The sequence below is a fragment of the Triturus cristatus genome, chromosome 11 (assembly GCF_964204655.1).
Source record: "Triturus cristatus chromosome 11, aTriCri1.1, whole genome shotgun sequence".
In the NCBI taxonomy this organism is placed as follows: Eukaryota; Metazoa; Chordata; class Amphibia; order Caudata; family Salamandridae; genus Triturus; species Triturus cristatus.
In genome coordinates, this window is record NC_140594.1 from 158,742,539 (window position 1) to 158,764,332 (window position 21,794).

The 21,794-nt window shown below is 48.6% G+C and overlaps 1 protein-coding gene across 1 annotated transcript in view; it reads left to right on the top strand.

Annotated features, from left to right (window-relative positions):
* VPS33A (VPS33A core subunit of CORVET and HOPS complexes) overlaps positions 1 to 21,794 on the top strand; it is a 158,026-nt gene that overhangs the window by 12,169 nt on the left and 124,063 nt on the right. Inside the window, exons 2-4 of the mRNA XM_085633316.1 lie at positions 10,013 to 10,078; positions 11,552 to 11,679; positions 11,942 to 12,131. Coding sequence (XP_085489442.1) covers positions 10,013 to 10,078; positions 11,552 to 11,679; positions 11,942 to 12,131 — 384 coding nt within the window. The remainder of the gene's footprint in view (positions 1 to 10,012; positions 10,079 to 11,551; positions 11,680 to 11,941; positions 12,132 to 21,794) is intronic.

Here is a 21,794-nt window from a genome sequence, read left to right on the forward strand (position 1 = left end):
ACTTATTGTTTTACAAATAATGCACTGTTTCATGCAGTATTTGGCAATAGTTGAAGTTGCCAAATGAAGATGAACGCTGCAGTCTACAGCAAGAAGATTCCATCTTCTCACAAAAATTAACTTTGAGACGTTGACACAGCTGCACATGACCAGCTTCAGCGGGTGGCACCCGGTGCAACATTCTCTTTTTTTTGGTGCCCTCCCGTCATAGCTCTTTTCCACAAGTTCACCCACTGCCACTCTCCAAGAGTGTCACTTATCTTTCCATAGACCCTCTCTCATATATATTTCATTTATTTTATAGTGCTTCTCATACCAATGTAGGATGTAAGAGCACTTTACATCACGCATATATTACACAGAGATGAAGGTTTATACATGTGAAAATCAGTGTACAGGAAATGTTACATAAAACAATGGGGATTACAAGGTGTAGCAATACCATGTCATTCATGCTAGCAGACTGTATGTTTTTAGAGATTTTTGTCTAGAGAAGCGCAAACTCAGGATTCTCAGTCAGTCATATTCACTTTATTTGGTTTATAAAAACCATAAAAGTACACTACAAACATCTTGTACAACAATATTAAAACATAAACAAGGGTCATTTTAGAGTAATCTTAGGTACCATAAAAATTCAACAAGTAAAAGGTCCTCAGCCTTTTGGTTGTTTAAAAAATCAGGATTCTGAAAGCACATGTTGTGTTTGAGACTCTGCATTTCTTTTTTTAATAGTACGCAGCTGTAGGGCTGATTGTGTGCCTTTGCGAAAGTATTCATGTGCAGGACCTTGTACATGCATAACTGGTGCAGCGATTAGCATAAATACTTTCAAAAAGGCCCACAATCTGCCTCTGCAGCCATGCTCCTATTAACAGTGATGGCACTTGACTTGTATGAATGGCCCTCTTCCACACTCCCTGTTTTCCAGTATGTCACACATTTCACAAACTATCCCTGACAGGCTATCTAGACATTACTCCGTAGCTTGCACATCAAATTGTAAATATGTTATGTGTTTTTGTGTATATTTGCGATCTTGTATAGGCTCCTAACATTTCCCCACCCTATGAACAGTGCTTGAGTTGAGGATCTTTAGTAAAATCGTATTACTCTACCACCATTGGAGTCCTGTGTTTCTTTGAACCCGAAGTGTACTTGCTTGTGTAACCAATTCATGTCATGGCATGTGTATCTAAATTGAAAACCTGCTTTAAGACCATTCCTGTGGCGCTGCATGTGTGGGGAAATGCACCATGCACGGACTGGTTCCTGGCGCATATAGTCTTGGTTGCTGCGCACAGAGACCTTACACTGCCGCACACAGAGGAAAAGAGGAACATTGGTTAGGACCGAGTTTCCATAGTAAACCAGTTTTTTGTTTTGCCAATATATTCGCAACATTTTCAAAACTAATGGCCCGCTCACTTCAGCTACTGTGTTGAAAGTTTCGGGGTGATTCGTCAAGCGGGTGCCGAGAAAAAGGGGGTGTCCCGAAATGCATTTTCTCCATGTTAAACGGTATAAATCCATTCAGTAGATCCTGAGAAATGTAAAAATTTCTCAGATATACATATATGGCTTAGGAGGAACTGCGAACCCTCCCGATCTCGAGCCTGCGATCTGATTTGGCTGCCAACACTTCAAACCAGGAATCGTTGGCACCCATTTTGTGACTCAGTTGAACTGAGTCACAAGAAAAAAGATTAAACGTTATGAATTAAGAAAAGGGGGCAGGGTAGAAACACCCTGACCCCCTAGGCCTGCTCAGGGGCTACCACAGGGACCCCCAGGGCCCAAAAAAGCATTTTGTTGTCTTTTAATTTTCAGCGGGATTCGAGTTGGGTCCGCAAATCCGGCAGAATTGTTTTTTTTATTTTTATTAAACGAAGCGCAGGGATCTGCGCTTTAATTAGGCCCCCGGGGAGGCCAGGTCCCGGGGGCAATCATCAAAATACATGTGGGGGCTGCGCGGGATGCCACCTGCCCAGGACTATGTTCATTAAATGTGGGGGGCTGGGTGGGCCCACCTGGGTGTGTGAATGGTTGTGTGGGAGTTGCAGTGGGTGTAAAAGATTTATAGGGATGTAAGTGGGTGCCTCATCGATGCTGTAGACTGTCATCAGTGATGTCACTGACCATGTCATGAGTGATGTAATATGTGGGGTCATAAGCAGTGCATTACAGGGGTGCAAGTTATAGTAGCTCAACTAACTATAACAACTGAATTTCTCTGGTTTTGTACGAGTGAAATGTCAGAGTATCTATAACGTCCCTCTAACCTTTTGGTTTTTCCGTGGATTTCTAAGGCTTTTTTATGCTATTTGCAAATTCCTAACTATAACATTCCTGAAACCTGTGTTTTTTTCAGGGAATATATATAAATATATATGCTTCATTATAAGAAAGACACCAGGTCTTCATTTGGGCTGAAAAATAAATCAACTATTGTCCCTCCATTATGTGACCCTCTAGATTATTTTCCGCAGCTCAAGCCAATTAGTTACAGTCTCAGTTCAGAATGACTGTTGATATTTAGTTTTGACAGCTCCTAGTAGCTTATATATCTCAACACTTTTTCTCCTGACAGAGTCTAATAGTTTTTTGTTTGTGGCAACCATAGCCCCCTCTTGTCCACTCAGAGCCCAACTTCTGCTTGTACTTATCTACCTTGAAGAGCTCCCCCTCAGCTGCACTCCTATCAAACCATGAGCCCAAAATACATTTGCTCTCCGTTCAAGGGTTTAAGTGATTTCATTGGGTCAGGTGCCACTGATATACACATGCTAAGTGGAAGCAAACCAAATTGAGTGTGGTCAGTTGTCTCTAAAAAGGCTTCAGGCACACAGGTAAGATTATCTTGTAAATTTCAGACAAAATAGAGGGCAGGGCAGTAGGTTTCCATACAAGGCAAGTGCCGTAACACAAAATGATTTGGTCCCCTGTAGAACGTAAAAGGCCTCTGAGTCTCCTGTATCTCACAGGTATTCATTGGCCTTGAGCTAAATGGGGTCCACTTGAATGATTGAGGACGCCTCACTGGCCTCAGAGGGCTGCTTTAACCCCCAGGCCAAGTGGGATTTCTTGTGATCACAACATTACTGTATGATTCAGACGAGAAACAGCCTTTACCAGTGCGGAAATTACCATGCAGTTACCTTTACCATGCATTTTTCACCACGCATATGCATTTACAATGCATGGAAAGTCTATTTATTATAGTATGAGAGATAGTGAGAGAGAGAGAAAACACACACTGAAAAAAACAAGGTTACAGGGACATTATAGTTAGGTTCAGGTTTTATACATACAAAACCATAGAAATTCAACAATTATAGTTCTACTTATCTCAAGAAACTATAACTCGTGTCCCAAGGTAACTATAACTCACACCCCCACCATGCACAGTTTTCCCATCAATATATATATTTTTTTGATAATTAAATTGCATGAGCGTGCACAATGTATCTGAGTCCATCGCCAGTAGACAACAGGTTAGTAGACCTGAGCACAAGGCCCCGGAGTAGGCCACCTCGTGGATGTAACAAGACAGAGGAGAAACATGCACAGCAATCAAAACAACAAATTTAGCCACTTGCCCCAAACCTTTTCAAACTTTTCAGGACATCCCCGGGCCTCAAAGAGGGCTGTTCTTGGGCCGCGCACCAGTCCACCCCTTGTCTTGTCGCCACTTCCATACAGTAGGGGGTTTGGCCTGAGACCAGGCCGCTGCAATGTCTCGCTTGGCCACCGCACCTGCAGTGCCTAAGAAGCTTTTGTCGGCTCTTAAGCCGTCTAGGCCATCAAATACTCCCAGAAGAAGACGCAAGGGGTTGTGGGGGACCAGTCATCCCAGGGTCTGCGTGAGCTCCGATTCCACACCCGCCCAGAATGAGTAAAGAATAGGGCACTGCCAGACCATGTGATAAAAATCAGCCGGGGCATGGCCACACCGTGTGCAGGCTGGGAAGGAGTGCAGAGCCCTGTACAGATGCGCATGGTTAAGATATGCCATGTCGAGATAGTAAAGTTGGATGAGAAGCAGTTTAGAGGAGGTCGTCCGAGTTTTGGGAGCATAAGAGCGTCTCTCCAGTCTGCTTCTTCTAAGGGACCCAGCCACCCCTCCCAGCGGGTGCGCAGCGAGTCTAGGGTCACAGGGCCATTGTTCACAAGGGAGCGGTAGATCTGTGACCCCCAAACCCCCCCGCCCCCTCTACCCCAGTTCCCCATCATGACCAGGGCCTCTAGCAGACTGAATTCAGGAAGGGAGGTGGCTGGTGGGATGTGCGCAGTGAGAGCATGTCGGAGCTGCGAATACTTATAAAATTGGGTGGTATGAAGGGAGTGGCGTTGCTGCATGTCGGAGAAGGTTCTGATGTGGTCCCCTACCCAAATGTCCCCAAGGAGTGAAATCCCTAGCTGATCCCACTGCCGAAAGCCCTGAAGGGTCGATGCCTCACGTAACCAAGTGCCGTACCACAAGGGTGTGTATTGAGTAAACTTCCTATCCCATCTCGTGTAGCACACCGATGACCAGTCCGAAAGCCGTTTAGCAGAGTTGAGGCGTGGTGCGGAGGGGTCACCTGTCGTGTCAAGGGATGGCTGCATAACCGCGTTACAGTCACACCCAATTATCGTCTGACCCTGAGGGAGAGGGGAGATTACCTCTGTGAGATGCTGAAGAGTAGAGGGTACTGTGGCTGGAGGGATGTATGTGGATAGTAGGTTAAGAACCTGTCCTTCAAGCATGCCGGTCAAGGCCACATAAAGGCCCTGTGAGTCGGTTGTCACATGTACTGGGGTGAAGGGGAGACCTCTTCGAGTCAATATGGCCATCCCTCGGCAGCCCCGTGTGAAACCGGAGTGCCAGACCCTGACGAACCCGTATCGGGCGAGAAAGGAACAGTGTGTTCCTAGGAGGTTTTTCTCCTGAAGGTAAAGGACGCCTGGCGTTGGGCGCTCCGAAGAACTGCAGCCCGTTTGATACGATCTAGTAAGCCATTTACATTCCACGTCAAGACGTGGAGGGTTCTACCATGGGTGGGCATCCGAGGAGTGGATGGCGTGGGGATAAGTAGGTGTGGAGGGGCCTGGGTCCCAGGCGAGGCCATTCCTCGCAGCTAGGATAGGAGGTTATGGCCTGTGCGTGGTGGTACGTTTCGTATCGATGGCGGTGGTGTGCACGCGTGATGAGCTGTCATGGAAAACAAAAAACAATGGCTTGAATGAAGCCAAAAGAGAGAGTCCAGAGGGCAACGGCCTCCCTCCCTCCACCCCCCAACACCCCCCTCCCTATACTATCAGAATTGAAGCATCTGTCGCCCTGAAAAGGAAAAATTTACAGTAACAGAGAGCTAATCTAAAATGTTTAGCAGGGCAGTTCTTGGCAATGATGGACCCCTCCATATGGACGGATGTCTTTGTGTCACTAGCGTATGGGAAAGCAAAAACAAGCAAAGAGTTCTGCCTCAAAACCAGTCTCCTGGGCCTCCATCGTCAGATTACGGTGGCGTCGCCTGATCCCCGGAGTACAGGACTTCTAGATAAGTCTGACAGGACGGGGCGCAGCCTTTCAGACGGGTCGAGATCATGGTTTGTCAATAGGGCAATTGGCTCGGTTTTGGTCGCCAAGCGCCGGAGGAACTTCAGAGGAAATCAGCAATTGGGATCCTGCGCCCGGCGAGCTTGAAGGCCCCCTCCTCCAGTCCCCCCTTTTGCGGGATCGATTAGGCCTTCACTGTGGTTTGGGAGGAGACGAGTGTGACTGTGGAGATGTCGACAAAGCGGTGGGGGAAGGGGGCCGGGTCCGTAATGGGTGCTCCCCCGTGAGCCAAGTCCAGGCCGCCTGTAGAGTGTCAAATAAGATTGCTATGCCTTGGAAAACGACACGGAGACGGGCCAGAAAGAGAAGGACATATCGTAGTCCCAAGTTGCAGAGTTTTTGTTTAACCTCCGTGTAGGTGCATCGCTGGGCCTGCACCTCCCTCGTACAGTCCGGAAAGACCAATATCGTTTTGTTCTGGTATTTCAGGGGGCCATGGGCCCGCGCCTTCCGTAGTATTGCATCCCTGTCCCAGAAGTTGAGGATCCGAATGATGAGGGGGCGAGATGGCACTCCGGAAGGAGGTCTGGCCGCGAGGGAGCGTTCAACCGCGAACCACACAGAGAGAGTGTCTTTGGGTTTCCATGACTTCACCCAGGTCTCCACGAAGGTGTCCGCCCGTCCCTGCTCAACTCCCCCAGGGAACCCTATAAGGCGCAGATTGTTACGCCGGGAGCGGTTTTATGCATCTTCAGCCCGTCCATGTCATTCTGAGCTTTGAGTCTGTAGGCGGGCCACTTGGGTTTGCAGCTGACCCAGTTCATCCTCAGCCACGGATAGGCGCGACTTGGCCTCAGAGATTCTCGTTGTGGCGTTGCGCAGGTCCTGGCGGATAAGGGCCACGTCCACGTCCACCCATACCCTGCCAATCTTACCCTCCACAGATGCCTGAGAGGTGCTAATGGCCTGTAGGATGGTTGAGAGGTCGCCATTTTTGTTTGGGTTCGGGCGGCGGGTGTCTTTGGGGCACGATCATGACCCATCTCTGCAGGACCTCCAGCCGTTCGAACAGTGTGTCCGCGTCCCCACCGGAGGCCCCAGTCCCCAACGCAGTGTCTGTAGGTATAGAGCCAGAGTGGGGTGCAGGGGTGGGGGGGCCACAGGGCAGAGGCCGAGCCCCCGTGAGTCACAAAGTGGACGCACAGGTAGCACTGGGAGCCCCCACGCGCCCTCAGTCACAGGAGTAAATGGCACCCACCTCCTCATTAAGTCGCGGAGTCTCAGTGAAGGCCAGGCATGAGGAGGTAATCTGATGCCTCTAATCCCCGTCTGGGCCGAGCTCTGCGGGTAAACACCACATCCGGAGGTGAGGTGGTCTCAGCAGATACACTTTGCGGGCCACAGGATGCTGGGAGGGCGTGGGAGCGTCCCAGCAGTCTTGCAATGCCGACAGCCGGGCCCCGAAGCAATCAGCAGGCCTAGAGGCCCCCAGGGGGCGTCGCAGAATCAGGCCGTGGAGCGGAGAAGCCGCGGAGAACCAATAAGGTCGACCAATGCCAGGCAGAGGGAAGGGCAGCACGGCCGCAGCGGCAGCCCGAGCCGCAGCGAAGAGCAGGGCCAGCTGGGGAAGCAGGGGAAGCAGTCTCGAGAAGGCCCTGCCCCCAATCAGGCCTCAGGGAGTAGGCACAACGGCCCGGGGGTGTCAGGAGCGCCCGGGACCCCCGGTGGCGGCCAGATGAAATCCAGGGCACAGGCAGCGGGGCCGCTCACAGACGGGGGCTCAGGCAGCTAGTCACCGCCACCCGATCTGGTGGCCGATACGTCTCCCGGGCGGCCGCACTTTCGCACACACCCCCTCGGCGCCGCAAGGAGGGCCACAGCAAGCCCGGCCCAGGCAGAGGAAAGGGCTGGCCCAGCAGTGAACTAGGAGCGGGGAATCCGCGATTCCTTTCAGGCCTGCCGCCAGACCATGTACCGGGACAGAGAAGAAGGGCCTCAGGGGGCTGCCACCGCCATCTTGCGGGGAAGGTCTGCAGCCGAGGCAGGAAAGTCCACTCCACAGGCAGGTAGAGTGGCAGCAAGCGCCTCGTCGGGCAGCATGGGGCAGGACGGAGGCTTCGGCAGCTGGCGTGAGGGTATGCAATGGGCTGATGGCAGTAGATTGTGGCGCGGATGACGGAGGGGTACAGAGCACTCTTAGAGTGCGACTGCCATCTTGACGCGCCAAGCCACACCCCCTCATCAATAATTATGTTGCAGTTATATTATGAATGATTTCAAAGAAGATGTCATTACTGATGTAATATTTGGGGTCAGTAGCAGTGCATGGTGAGGGTGTGAGTTATAGTTAACTTCTATTGAGTTTTAGTAGTAGCCTTTGGCCATTCGCAAAGGCGGGTCGTCTACAGGACCTGGCCTGTGGCCAGGCCCTGCAGTCAGCCCCCCACAGGCACCCACCACCGCAAACATATGTGACTCGAGGGTGGGTACCTCAGGACATAGGGACCCGCCCTGGGGGGTTGGCGGTCCACAGGGCCACTCATGGCTCCATGAGAGGCCCCTCCTCTTTGGAAATTGCTCGCTGGCCCCGGGACCGAAAACTTTGTGGGAGCGGGAGCCTCGCAGCCCCCCTCACCTTTCTAAATAGACCTTGTGGTGGCGGTGGCCAGGCTGTAAATGGCCTTTGGCGGTGGTCCGCGTCCTTCCAACCCCCCCACCCCCCGCCTCCCCAGTATACATCTTTACATTTGCCTACCTGACCCGACCCACCCGGGGGCTGAAGTATAAACAAGCCCAGGAGACAGCAATTTTTCTTTTAATCTGGCAGAGATTTGCAGAACCGCAGCGATTTTTGCGGCAAAAATTAAAAAAGAAAATGTTTCTGGCCCCGAATGGGTACATGTGGTACCCCACCACCAGGCCTAGGGAGACTGTGTATTCCTAACCTGACCCCTTCTCTTTTTTTAGTTTTTTCAATTTGGGGGGCTCAGTTGAGTCAGAGTCCTAAAATGGTTGCCAGCACTTCCTGGTTGAAGTGTTGACAGCCAATCAGATCTCACCATGAGATCAGTTGGATCCATTGAGGATTTGTGTCTTTTTAGAGATCTATATTTCTTTTTTCTTAAATAACTCAAAAACTACTGAAGGGATTTACACCAAATTAAAAAAGACCAAGAGCTGCATTCCTGCCAAATTTGGTATATTTTTCACTTGGTGGTTCAGACTGTAGTCGTGTTCAATATCCCAATAGGAAATTGCATGGGTAAAACGTGTTTTGGGACCCCCCATTTTTCTTGGCCCCGGCTGGACGAGTCACCCCGAAATCTTTCAAACAGCTGAAGTGAGTGGCAAACTAGGTTTGAAAATGTTGTGAAGATTCCTCAAACGGCGCCAAAGGTGTTAGCAAAACAAAAAACACTTTTCCTATGGAAACTAGGCCCTAACATAACTACCTACCTTAGGGTCGGGGAGGGGTTTTAAAGTTTATGAATGGGGAGGGGTTTAGGGATAGGGAGAGTTATATGGTGGTGAAGGTATTTTAGGGCTTAGGGATGGGTAAGGTTATTGGGTGATAAGTGTATTTTTAGGGTTTAGGGATGGTGAAGGTAGTGGGTGGTAAAGATAATTAAAAAAGGGGGGGTGTAGGGTCTCTGCCCAAAATATGAAATATATATTTGTGATTCTTACCTTAATTATACTTACCTTAAATAGACTTTCCATGCGCAGTAAAAATTTGCGTGGTATTTGGCAGCATTTTAATGTCATACAACCGTCTCAGAAGAGACTGAGGAGATAAAGGAAGCACATAATTCTACTACTTGTGAAAGAAATTTGGAATCATGTTTGCTTTCTATTCTTGTGATCACATCCGTATCTTCCTGTGTGGATATCAAGAGGTTTATCTTTGATGTTCCTATGTATACATATGGACAATTCAGTTGGGAGCTGTAACGTCGGTATTTAGGTATCACTATGCATATCTTTATGTACACATGTTATTGCTGCACCATCTTGAGTGTATTTAGGTCGGGATATTGCATAGCTTGGCATTGCTTTCTGTGTTTAAGTGGATATCTCATTGCTACTCTTGATCTTCTGTATCTTTTTATAGTCCTCTCATTGCTGGGCTACGTCTTTTGTATTTATTTTTGCAATATCATAAGGTGCCAACAAGTGCCGAGGGCATTGGTTCACTTTTTAGTTCAATTATATTTACCTCCCATTGCTACTAGCTCGTACTTGCTTTGCATTCCTATCCACCTTCTTAACCTGCTTTGGCAAAATTATGCCATTTTAAAATTTTTATTTTCATTGCTTTCAATTGATTTTGCTAAATTTAGAGTGTACCAACGAAAATAAATACAGTGTCACTTTTTTGGGGCAATGTCTCCTTAAACTTTGTGTTTTCTGTGCTGTATTCAGCTCTGGTGATTGACTTGTGACATGGTCTGTCTTTATGTGCTTCTGCAGGCAATAGTTTGGGATGAATACTTGACCGGACCATTTGGATTAATTGCTCAGTATTCACTTTTGAAGGTAATCAATCACTTAAATGATTTTCAGACATTTATTTTATTTGGCTTCAGCCAATAAGACTAATATATTAAAATTCAACGTTTGTTGTCTTTTATAGTACAGACTTCATGCTACTGCAGGTGTGAAAGTTAATTTGGTAGCTGTATGCTTCCATCACTACAGATGAACACTCTTTTTAGGAGAGCCAAGAAAACAGGATAATGAATGTAAAAAGAAATCGTATTGGCTAAGCGTCTTTACTTTAAATGAGTCACAATTGTGCTGGTGACAAAATGAAATGCCCTGCATTCTCACACTTGTATTTAGATCTGTCAAGGGTACCCTCTCATTAGATGTAGTAAGATCTTAGAGTCTATTTCAGGGTAAGTTTCTCCAAGTTTTGTTTTGTCTTAACATATATGCAGGGACTGGAATAACCATATTCCTATGCCAAAATATCCAGTTTAAAATGTACAGTGAAGACTAGGTTTGCTTTCAAGTGGGCTAATGACTAGTGCATATGTGTGGGTTCCCAGGGAAACCTATATTTCAGCTCCACTCTTTGATTTCAATTTGCCCTCGTTTCTCTTGTTGATCATGTACTTATTGTAAAGACCTAAAATGGGCCAGCTATAAGAGGGCTAGCCTTGAGTCATGCTTCTTCAGACTTTATAGTAAACTGTCTCAAATGCTGCTTGTAGATTTAAAAGAAACAAAGAACCTAACTACCCCTTATTTGAGTAGATGGCAACGCTTCACAAATATCTACCATAGCAGACTCTGCCTCATGCCTTGACCAAAACCCTTATTGAAAGCTAGCCCTGATTCTGATATGATTCCTCCCATTTGTTGAAATTGTCATTAGGGCCTTCTCATTTAAAAGTTGCCTGAATCTGTAGGCTCTGCACCTTGTTTTGCCAGTAAAACCTTGTGACACGCTAGTTTCCAGGCATTATATAGGCCTAGATGTGTAGTTTTCACCATCAAAATATCAACTCATCACAACAAAAAAGGTTCCTCTTAACTATGAGGCCCATACTACCAATTAATATAAGTTGTGGTTAAAAAAGCGAAAGTCGTCTTTACACTTAAAAATGTATGCAGTAAATTGCTAATATGTAATTATCTGATAAAACTAGTAGGAACAATCTTTATGATTGCAAAAATGTGTGTTTTTCCTCTGGCCCATGCTGTATACAATGTTGCTGAAACCGTCGGTCGAAGAACTGACAGCATAGGGATTTAAAAGTATGTAATTTTTAGAGTCATTTTTTTAACTTTAGGTATGGAATGCCTTGCACAAAGTTTAATGGGCGAGTCAACGCTTTTTTGGATTGATGGCTTGTTTTCACTTGTCCCCCTGCTAAAAGGCTTACAAAGCAGAGCATTGCTTGGAGTGAAATAGTTGAGTTGTTTGCTTTTCAAGATGCTGCCATATCCACCTTGATCCATTAGTACACATGTTTGTGTTTCACTGTTTCTTTTCTCTCCAAGGAACATGAAGTGGAAAAGATGTTCACCCTTAAGGCTGGTCGGCTGCCTTCCGCTGATATCAAAAACATCATTTTTTTTGTCAGGCCGAGATTGGACCTAATGGATATCATTGCAGAAAATGTGCTCAGGTAGGGTCTGGGCTTCTTTGTATTCCTCTGCTTTTTGTATTTACTTATGGAGCCTTTTATGTGTGCAGATATTCTTCAGCTCAAACTGCTAAATCTTTAGTTACACCACATACTGTGTGACCCATGATTTGCATGCACTACAACTCTATTATAAATTGATTGAAAACAATTTGCATGCTTGCCATTGAGTGAATCAGTGGTTAATTGAGTTAAACAAAGCCCCATGGACTGTATTCAATAGTATGCATTACTCGTTTTGCAGCGAGGATCGTAGTCGATCTCCTCCAAGGGAGTTCCACATCTTGTTTGTGCCACGCCGAAGCTTGCTATGTGAGCAAAGACTGGACGATAGAGGGGTCTTGAGTTCCTTCACTCATAGAGAGGAATACAGCCTTGATTTAATTCCATTTGATGGCGACCTCTTATCCATGGAGTCTGAAAATGCTTTCAAGGTAGGTGCTGTTATCAAACTTCTTGAAATTACTGAGAGATGGGCAGTAATGTTGTATGTGGTTAATACTGGTAATGCTGTGTGCGGTGTTACCTCCTCATTCTGAGCTATGCATTTTGAAATAGGGACTGTAAAACTCTGAATGTTGAGTCATTTTCCACAGGAAGTTTCCAGGATTTTCTTTGAAACTTTGTTGGGAAAAGGTTTTCTTTTCTCACTACTTGTTATCCTCATTTGTCCTTGAAATGCCCAGTCTGATTGTAATGAGTGTTTTAGCGTTTCAGCTTCTTTCACTTAAATGTTTTCTTTGCAAATGTTTCATTTTGACAGTAGTTGTGTCTTTAACAGGAATAGTCTAAACTGCTCAGTCCTTAGAAACAGACAAGTAAAACTTACATGATCTGTCAATGGAAAATAATCTAGAGCATGCGTGTTTAGGCAAACTTAGTCCATCTATTATTTGGTTTTACCATCTGAAATTAGTCAGTTTTTCAGTAATCAAAAATAAGTCAATGGGGGGGTTGGTTAAACCAAATATATATCTTTATTACAAAGCTGTAGTGTTTCAAACTAAAACTGTATAATGCTTAAATCTTAAACGTGCATATTTTAAGTACTTTGCCTCAGCTGTTGTTGCTGTTGCCTACTTCTAGTGTTCAAAGGGGGTGAAGAGGATCGTATTCCTACTTAGCTATTACAGTATCACACTGCTTATTCTGAAGTGAGCATAAAGGCCATCAGTTATCCATCCTCTTTTCAAAAAAGGGCTCAAAGTATAATTTTTACAGCAGAACTGTTTGTCATTTCAGATTTACAATTGGCAGATCATTTAAAAAAAGCCTGCTGAGTGTGCTCCCAAAACTGTCTCCACGTACCATTGGCAGAGCTACAAATTTTCATGTTCTTTTCTTTCATGTTTTAAAAAAATTTGAAGTTTGTATTGCATATCTGCCCCACGCTATTCTGTGACTTTCCTCCAATCTCCTGTCCCGGGCCGCCCATCCCCCGCTGCTGCTGCACCTCACTGCACAGAAGGAACTTTCACTTGCACCCACTGCCACTTTGTGTGCATCATCTAACCCACCACACCTTCCACACAAACTACACACGGCACACCTCTCGCTCCCACCTATAAACACGAACCCCAATACAAACTATCAGACATGCTCCTCAACACCCACTCACTCAGCAAACATGCCATGGAAATTTTTTGTATATCCTGGACAACTCCCCTGTCCTCCTCTTCCTTACAAAAACATGGCTGACCACCCAACATCGCCCCGGCCACCCTGACAGGATACCAGTTTGTGCGAGAGGACAAACTATAAAAGCAGGAGAAGCGATTATATTTAAAGAATTCATCAACTTCACCACAACCTCAGAGAACGCAATCCCTTGCATGGAGCACCTACATTTCAGATTACTTATCTGTGAAATCTATACCCTGAACGAAACCTTTGTCTACCGACTACCAAGACAATGAGCTAATTTCACCAACAATATCTCAGACTTCATCGTCCCCCTCACGACTATATTCTACTAGAAGACTTCAACTTCCACTGTCTTCCAAAACAGTAACAACGCCAACTTTACCGCATTCCTTGAAAGCCTAGTAAACCTTGGATTGACACGTCACCGTCCCACACACTGAGCCGGATACACCCTCAACCCTGTTTTTGCTACTTTCAACAACATCCTAATCGCCACAGCCACACCTCTCACCTGGACTGATCATGCCATCATCCACTTCCAAATCAGCATCCCTTGTCAATCAAAACCCCCCACCACAGCATTCCAACTGACTACATGTAGTTCCATCTTGGGGGCCTCTGTCACTGTCCGAGGCATGGGCCTAGGTAAAGCGATTTTAAGTGGGGGAAGCCTATAGACGACTGTCACTTGGGGACATGCGAGCATCGGGTTTAAAGGCATGGCATTAAAAACATCAACAACATAAAACTGCCCCGTGAGAACCTCCCCCTCACTTCAAAACTGTTAAAGTATCTGTTGCGGCAGTAGGGTGGTCACAGCCCCAACGGGGGTCTATGATCCCTCCCCGCCAATGGATCCCACATAACTGTCCCTGAGACATTTAAGGGTCTTTGTAGTCAAAGAATGTCTCTTAAGGGATGTAGCCAATGAGTATAGTTCGGCATCTTACACTGCATCTGCCACTTGTTGACCGATCATATAGTAGTTCATTTCCGCTGGGGGGAGTCTGACTTTGCATGGGTCTGGTTTCGGGTTCTGGATCTGCGCTTGGACCGTGATCTATGTTTTCGTTCATCTTTGGACTTAGATGATTTGTAGCTGCCATCTATGGACGATGAATCTGAGTCTAGTCGGGGGGGGAAGGTTTTTGGCTTGATAGTTTCATCTGTCCAGGCAAACCCCTCCTCCGGTGTATCAAAGAAAAGGGATTGCGATTTGTAGGACACTCTAGGGCTGGCCGGATATAACAAGACTTATTGGAGTTTCAGGGTGCGGAGTCGGGCCTTCGCCTCCGCAAAGGACTGCCGTCGTTGCTGGACTATCCGCGTATAGTCTGGGAATATCATTATGCGGTATGAATTATAAAATAGTCAATCTTTGAGCCTGGCCTGCTACAGGATTACATCCCGATCATTGTAGTCAAGTATTTTAGGGATAATCGGTCAGGTCTAGCTCCGGGCGGGGGTTTTTGAAGCAGGGCCCCGGTGAACTCGCTGTATCACGAAGCATTGTGAAATGGAGCCAGGGGGGAGCCATTCCTTAAGCCACATCACAAGAAATTGTTCTGTGTTATTACCTTTCCAGCCCTCCGGAAACCCCACAAAGCGGAGATTATTTCTGCATGCCCGTCCCTCTGCATCTTCCACCTGCTCTACCAGGCCCTTCGTGATTGATTCCAAGGCAGAGGCCTTCTTTTGGAGGGTAACCACGGAGTCTTCCGTCGATGAAATGCGAGTTCCCGCCTCCCCCAGGGAAATTTGGTAGCTATGTTGGGTGGGCCGCAGCCCCGCAGATCTCCTAGATCATCTGTTCCCCCTCCTGTAGGTCAGATATATATATTCCCCACTGACCTCGTGCTGTGCTCGATGCCTGGAATGGCAGCACGCCGTGCTGCGGCCCGATTTAGTTGCCGATACCCACAAACCGCCCAGGTATGGTCCCTGTTATGCAGTGCTATGGCCCCAGGGCTCCAGCTCATCTGTGTGAAAGCCCCCCTCTCCCTCGGAGCTTCACTGTTGAGCATACATCAGCCCAGTACTCCAGCTGACCAAAATGCTGTGTCAGGCTGTTTTGTCCCAGAGCCCAGGGAGGAAGCCCGCAGGTCACCACTATGCCGCGGGGACCCGCAGCAGCTTCACCTCGCGCCTCAAGCAGACTCATTACAGACACTCCCCAGGGATGTCTGGAAGCCAAGGAAATCTCTGCGGCCCGATTTGGCTGCCGGGCGGGGAACCCCCAGCCGTATGGCATGGACCCTTTCACATAAGTCACCCTGAGTGGGGCCGGCCCCATGTAGCAGCCTCTGTGGCCGGGCCAGCAATCAGGAGCGCCGCAATCTCTACTGCCGGTCCCTCGTCAGGGCAGCGGGGAGGCAGGGGGACCCGCAGCTGCTCCACCCCACACCTCGAATCTAGTTATGCCGCCTCGTGGCAGACATGCCCAGGGGACACCCAGGAGGCAAAGAATCGCTGTAGCCCGAATTGGCCGCCGGGTGGGGAGCCCCCAGCCAGATGGTATGGACCCTCTCTCACACAGCACCACGGGTGGGGCCTACCTCATGGAGCAGCCTCAGGGTTCTGGGCCCGCGATCAGGAGTGCCACTCCGGTGTCTCAGCCTCCAGCACCAGTCCCTTGTCGGGGCTGCACACCGCCACCATCTTCTTCCCAGGGGGCGGCAGGAGGGGCCATCCCTCGCTCCATAGCGCCAATCCACCCTCAGGCCACAGAAGGCCACGATATCGCTTCATCTCTAAGGCCACTGTGTTGTTGCTTGCGGTGCAGATCACCACGTCCGATGCAGCAGGCAGTCCCGAGTAGTTCAGCGCTGTTTTAGAGGTTTATAATGTGCATCGATGTGGCAGGATAGTTAGAGGATTAGGACATGGCTACGGGAGCTCAATTAGAGCAGATCCGCCATGTTGGATCGCCTGGCCACGCCCCCACTGCTGAACCTTGTAATACACTTCATCCACCTCCTTTTTTAGCAAGCCAAAATATACCAAGCCATACTATTTTGGCTAACCATGTCATGAATGGCTATCATCTCTTCATTAATCCTAGTTCTAGCCCCTGCAGTTATAAGCAGCTTAACGATCCACTAACTTAAACAACTTTCTAATCTTCACATCATTCAGAGCCACACCAATAGGAGGAATTACCAAACACATAACTACACTCATTCATTCTAATCCTCTCTGAAATTTCCCATTCATCATGTTTCTTACATATCATACAATCACTCCTTTCTTCTTTTGATTCATTCTAAGTCTAGGACTCACTGTCATGACGGTTCCTGGAAATGCATTGTAAGTTTGACGGACGGCTCCATGTACATGACAGTCCTGTACCTCACACTTGTAACTCTTTTTTTTTTTTTTAATTTCTGTCTGGAAGAAGATTCCAAAGGGATTTTCTTTAAAAAATAAAAAGAACAATTACTCCCTTTCCATGGGTTCATTCTCACAGTGCATGAAGGCCATTTGAGAGTTTTCTCTGCCCTTTACCTCCACATTGTACCTGGCAGTGACGGGCAGTGTAAACTGGGCCTTGTGACTTCCCAATTTAAATACAGCAGGCGGACACATGGCCAATTCTCTGACGGCTCTTACTCCGTCGGGCACTTGGAGGTGGGTGCAGGCAACGGAGATGCTGTCGTTCCTGCCATCTGTACACTGAAGGTTCTTCCTACTCTAAACGATGCGAGTGGGCCTTCAAGTTGGCGGAACGATAGTGTTCTTTTTCTGCCAACATATAAACCAGGCGCTAAATCTCTTAAGATGGAACATTCAAAACGAGCGCTTGAAAAATGTATCTTCCGTTCTTTAAATGAATCCTTATATGTAGACACAGGAATATAATTGAGGAGTTCAGTTCATAACATAAACACAAAGCTATCTTCCACAGGATACATAAGGTATATAATCAGTCTTCTTAAAAAATGAAATCACAAATGAAAAATCTTCTATTCCAAGAGATATACAGGCATGTTTACAAAAAATAAAAAATCTTTTTGGAGGTTTAAAAATAGTTTTATTACTCAGTCAGGAACTTATTGAGTGTAAACGACCATCCTTCTCAATTCAAGACTATTCATGGTTGTGTTTTTTCATCAGAAGTAGATAATCCCTCCAGTCCGTGCCTCTTTCTTCAGGTTCAGTCTTTGGCAAATATTTCCATTCAGCAGCTGTGTACTTCTTGTTTGTCACCTTTACTCTTGTTGATCTTCCGATCTTGTTAGTTTCAGAATCTTCACCATTCCGATATGTCACTGTTTGGATCACTCCTCTTCCTTCTCTCACACCTTCAGAACAATTGGCTTCAGTCAGATAAATTTCATATGGCATTTCATCTGCCTCATTGTTTGCACAACTTGCTACTGGACCACCATGAAGTGCTCTAGGGATTTTCAAAGTTTTAATTTTTTGAAAATTGATTTTCTGGTTTTCTACTTTTTCTTGTTCTCAAACTCTGTTCTCCTCCCCCATGGATCCACATAGCAGACTCAAGCCCGACTTTGTAGATGTGTGGACCCACTGTGGAAAACCTCCATACTTCACAGCAATGTTCTTCACTCAAACCGTTTTCTAAGACCCCTTCCATCGAGGTTAGAGGCAGTTCTTCCTGATATGCTTCTTCACTACCTTCCGAGTCTCCAGGCTCTAGGTCTTGGCATGGTTCTTCACTTGCTGAAGATGTAGCCAAATTCACCTGGTGAAAGATGGAGCCTATTAGATCTAGGAATACCAAGAATCCTCATGGTTGTGCCCATCAGAACCTCATGAGGAGACAAGCCTGCAGTCTTGTTGGCGTGCTTCTCATCCTTAATAAACCAAGGGAATGGCATCTGGACATTTCAGGGATGTTGATGTGCACTCCTTTGCTATCTTTGGTTTCAGGGTACCACTGGCTTTTTCTACAACTCCTGATGCTTCTGGGTAATATCCACAATGAAACTTCCGCTCCATCTTCAGTGCCATGCAAAGAATATTCGAAGTCTCATTCTTAATATTAATTACCCTATCTGATTCTAACGAAGTTGGAAAACTGAATCAAGTAATTAACTCCCTCAACAAACGCTTGGCTACAGCGAGTGCATCGCATCTCCTGGTTGGTTAGGCTTAAACCTACCTACTGAACAGACAAACAACTATCAAAATGTATCTCAAAATTTTGCATGGTGCGAGGAGGAGCCTAGCGCGCAACCAAGATGGCCGCGTAGGTGCGAGGCTCCCGAGGACCTCCGCGACCTCCTATCACTATCCTGAACATATCCTGTCCCAGATGAGGGGACTGTGTTGGTGAGCCCGAGCTGAGGTGGCGCCCGTTTTCCGCTTCCAAATCGGACCTCGGACACCGACTTTACCACCGATTGAGGTTTGCGGCCTTCTCCTAGCCGAACCCCGGATTTGCGTTGTGGGGCGATCCAGTGCTGAAGTGAATAACAGCGGCGGGCAGGGCTTGGTGGCTCGCGGAACCCGCACTTTCACTTTCGCGCCCTCCTTGCTGCCTATGCGAGGTTGGGTCACGGGGCTTTGTGTGTTGGTGTGGCCTCTCTGGGGGACCCCGCCTGCCCGCCAGCTGTGATCCGCCCCGCAGATCTGGGGTGGCACCCCCCCCGGAGCCCGTGGACCGGCTTGCCTGCCCTTCACGATGTGGCTGGTGCGATCGGGAGACTGGGACCATGGCCACGAAACAAGATGGCGATCGGGCAAAGGTAAAATCGACCCGGCGTGGCGCAGCCCAACAGTCCAACAGCATGGATCGCTATACCCTCCAGAAGGGATCCCCTGAGGTGCCACGCAAGTCCCCTGAGGGCCCTACTGATGCCCCCGATCTGCCCACGGATCTGACTCTGCGGGATGTCATGGGCGCCATCGCCGAGATGAAGGCCTCTGTGGGCCAGCGTTTTGACACACTGGCGCAGAAGATCGACTCGGTCCTCGTAGATGTTGGCCTGATAAGGGCCGATCTCTCCAAGACCAACGACCGAGTTGATTCTTTGGCCCACACCGCATCGGGCCTTACGACAGATGTGGCGGCCCTGCAAACTGAGGTGCGCCGGCTTGCTCGGGCGAGTGCGCTGATGGATCGTCGCCTGGAGGACTCCGAGAGTCGGGCCCGGCGTAACAACATCCGTATCATCGGGGTGCCTGAGGGACGTGAGGAAGCGGCGGCGGACCTTTTCGTGGAAGACCTGATCGTCACCCATCTCCAGCCACGGGGGCTGAGTAAATTCTTTGCTGTGGAGAGAGCCCACAGGGTTCCCGGGGGAAGGCCTAAGGTCGGAGCCGCTCCGAGACCTCTCATCGCTCGGATTTTTAATTTTCGGGACAGAGACGCTATCCTGCAATCCTCCAGACTACAGGGACCGATTAGACTTGATAATATGGATATTAATTTTTATCCTGATTTCACCCCTGCGGTCCAGAAGCAGAGACTGAGCTTCCTTGGTGTCAAGCGCCGTCTTCGGGACCTAAACATCAAGTACGCCATGCTCTTCCCAGCTAAGCTGCGAGTGGAGGTGGAAGGTCGCACACACTTTTTTGATCGCCCCGAAGCGGCCGGGGACTGGCTGGATACTCTGTCTGGAGATCGGGATCGGGGTGGCGGGGGGGGAGCGGCCGGGGGAGAGGGCTCGCCGGATCAAGACTGAGGGACTAATATTAGGCCTCGCTCGGGACAAACATGATGCCACTTTTGACTATACGTCGGATTGCTTAATTTCCCCTCCTATGGAGGTTGTGTGGGGTCTCTTGGGGGTTCTCCCTCCTCCTCTGGGGGTCTAGTTACTTTAACTATCTATGGGGCGACAGGCACACTGCACATTGGGGGGGCTGTCTGGGCTCATGCAGGGGTGCAGGGAGGGGGGAGTTTTGTTGGGGTGGGTGGGCAGGGATGGGGCGTTGTTTGTTATTATCACAAGGCAACCCTTTTTTTGTGTAGACTCTACTGTGCTCTCGGGGGGACGAATGATGGTCTTTGTGTATGATGGGGGGTAGGGAATTGACTTTGTTGTCTTGGAACGTTAATGGACTGGGGGACAGGATCAAACGAGGTGTGGTCCTACAGTATCTGAAGCGACTCTCGCCTGATGTGGTCTTCCTGCAGGAGACGCATCTTATTGGCAATTCCTTCTGCGCCATGAATCGGCGTGGCTACCGCCTTGTGGCCCACTCGGGCTTCACGTCAGGCTCGAGGGGTGTGGGTATCATGGTAAAGAACTCGCTCCCGTTAGAAATTGATGAGGTGCTCCATGATGACGGGGGACGTTACACTGTCTTGGTGGGGAGAATGGAGGGCAAAGTGGTTGTCTTTGTGTCAGTGTACGTCCCACCAGGGTTGCAGTCGACCACCTTTGCAGATCTCGGGCGCCTCCTCCTTGGCCTTCCGGGGGGGCTTCTGGTGGTGGGGGGGGGATTTCAACGCGGTGGTTTCTGGAACTGTGGATCGTCACCCCCCTAGGGACCTCCCCCGGGCACAGGCGTGGCTATCCGGCCTCTTGGATACGCTGGGATTGGTGGACTGCTGGCGCTTAAAACATCCCACGCAGTTGCAATACACTTTCCACTCGGGGGCCCATGGTAGTCTCTCACGGCTTGATTATGTCCTTGTCCCGGCGGCCCATGTCGGGAGGGTGGGGGAGGTGCGCCATTTGGCACGGGGTATCTCGGACCACTCCCCGCTATTGTTGCATGTTGATGTGTTTCCGAGGGCTGAGAGCAGGGTGGTCCCAATCAATTCCTGGTACCTGCGCGACCCCACCATTCGCGCTGACTTGATTAAATCCCTACAGCGCTATTTTGAGGAGAACGTGGGGTCAGTGCCTTCAGCTATCTCCCTGTGGGAGGCCTTCAAAACAGTACTTAGAGGGGAGGCCCTATCCCTTATTTCCCACGCCCGGAGGCGTGAGCGGGAGGAGGTGACCCGGGTGGAGGCTGAAATAGCGGAGCTGGAGGCTAATCTAGAAGATGGGGTGACGGACGCTGCACTACATGTCCTCCAGCTCAAGCAGGCGGCTTATAGGGCCCTCGTTACGGAGGCGGCCAGGGGCCTTAGTAGAGAGCAACAGGGGCGGCTGTATGATGTGGGTGATAAGGCTGGTAAACTGATAGCGTGGTTGGATAAAAAGGAAAGAGCGAATCGTGTGGTCCCGCTGATTGAGAAAACGAATGGTGTGTGTGTAACTGAACCAGAAGAAATTGTCTCCTGCTTCGCGGAGTATTTCCGCGAGGTGTATTCCCCGGTCTCTTCTTGCTCGGAAGAGGATTCCCGTGCCCTGCTCAGAGATATCGCACTGCCTTCCCTGTCCGGGGAGGACAGGGTGTCGCTGGACGCCGCTCCCACCTCCGACGAAATCGCCCTCGCCATACGCTCGATCGCTTCTGGCAAGGCCATGGGCCCGAATGGTATCCCTATCGAGCTGTATAAGCTGCGACCGGATACATTGGCGCCT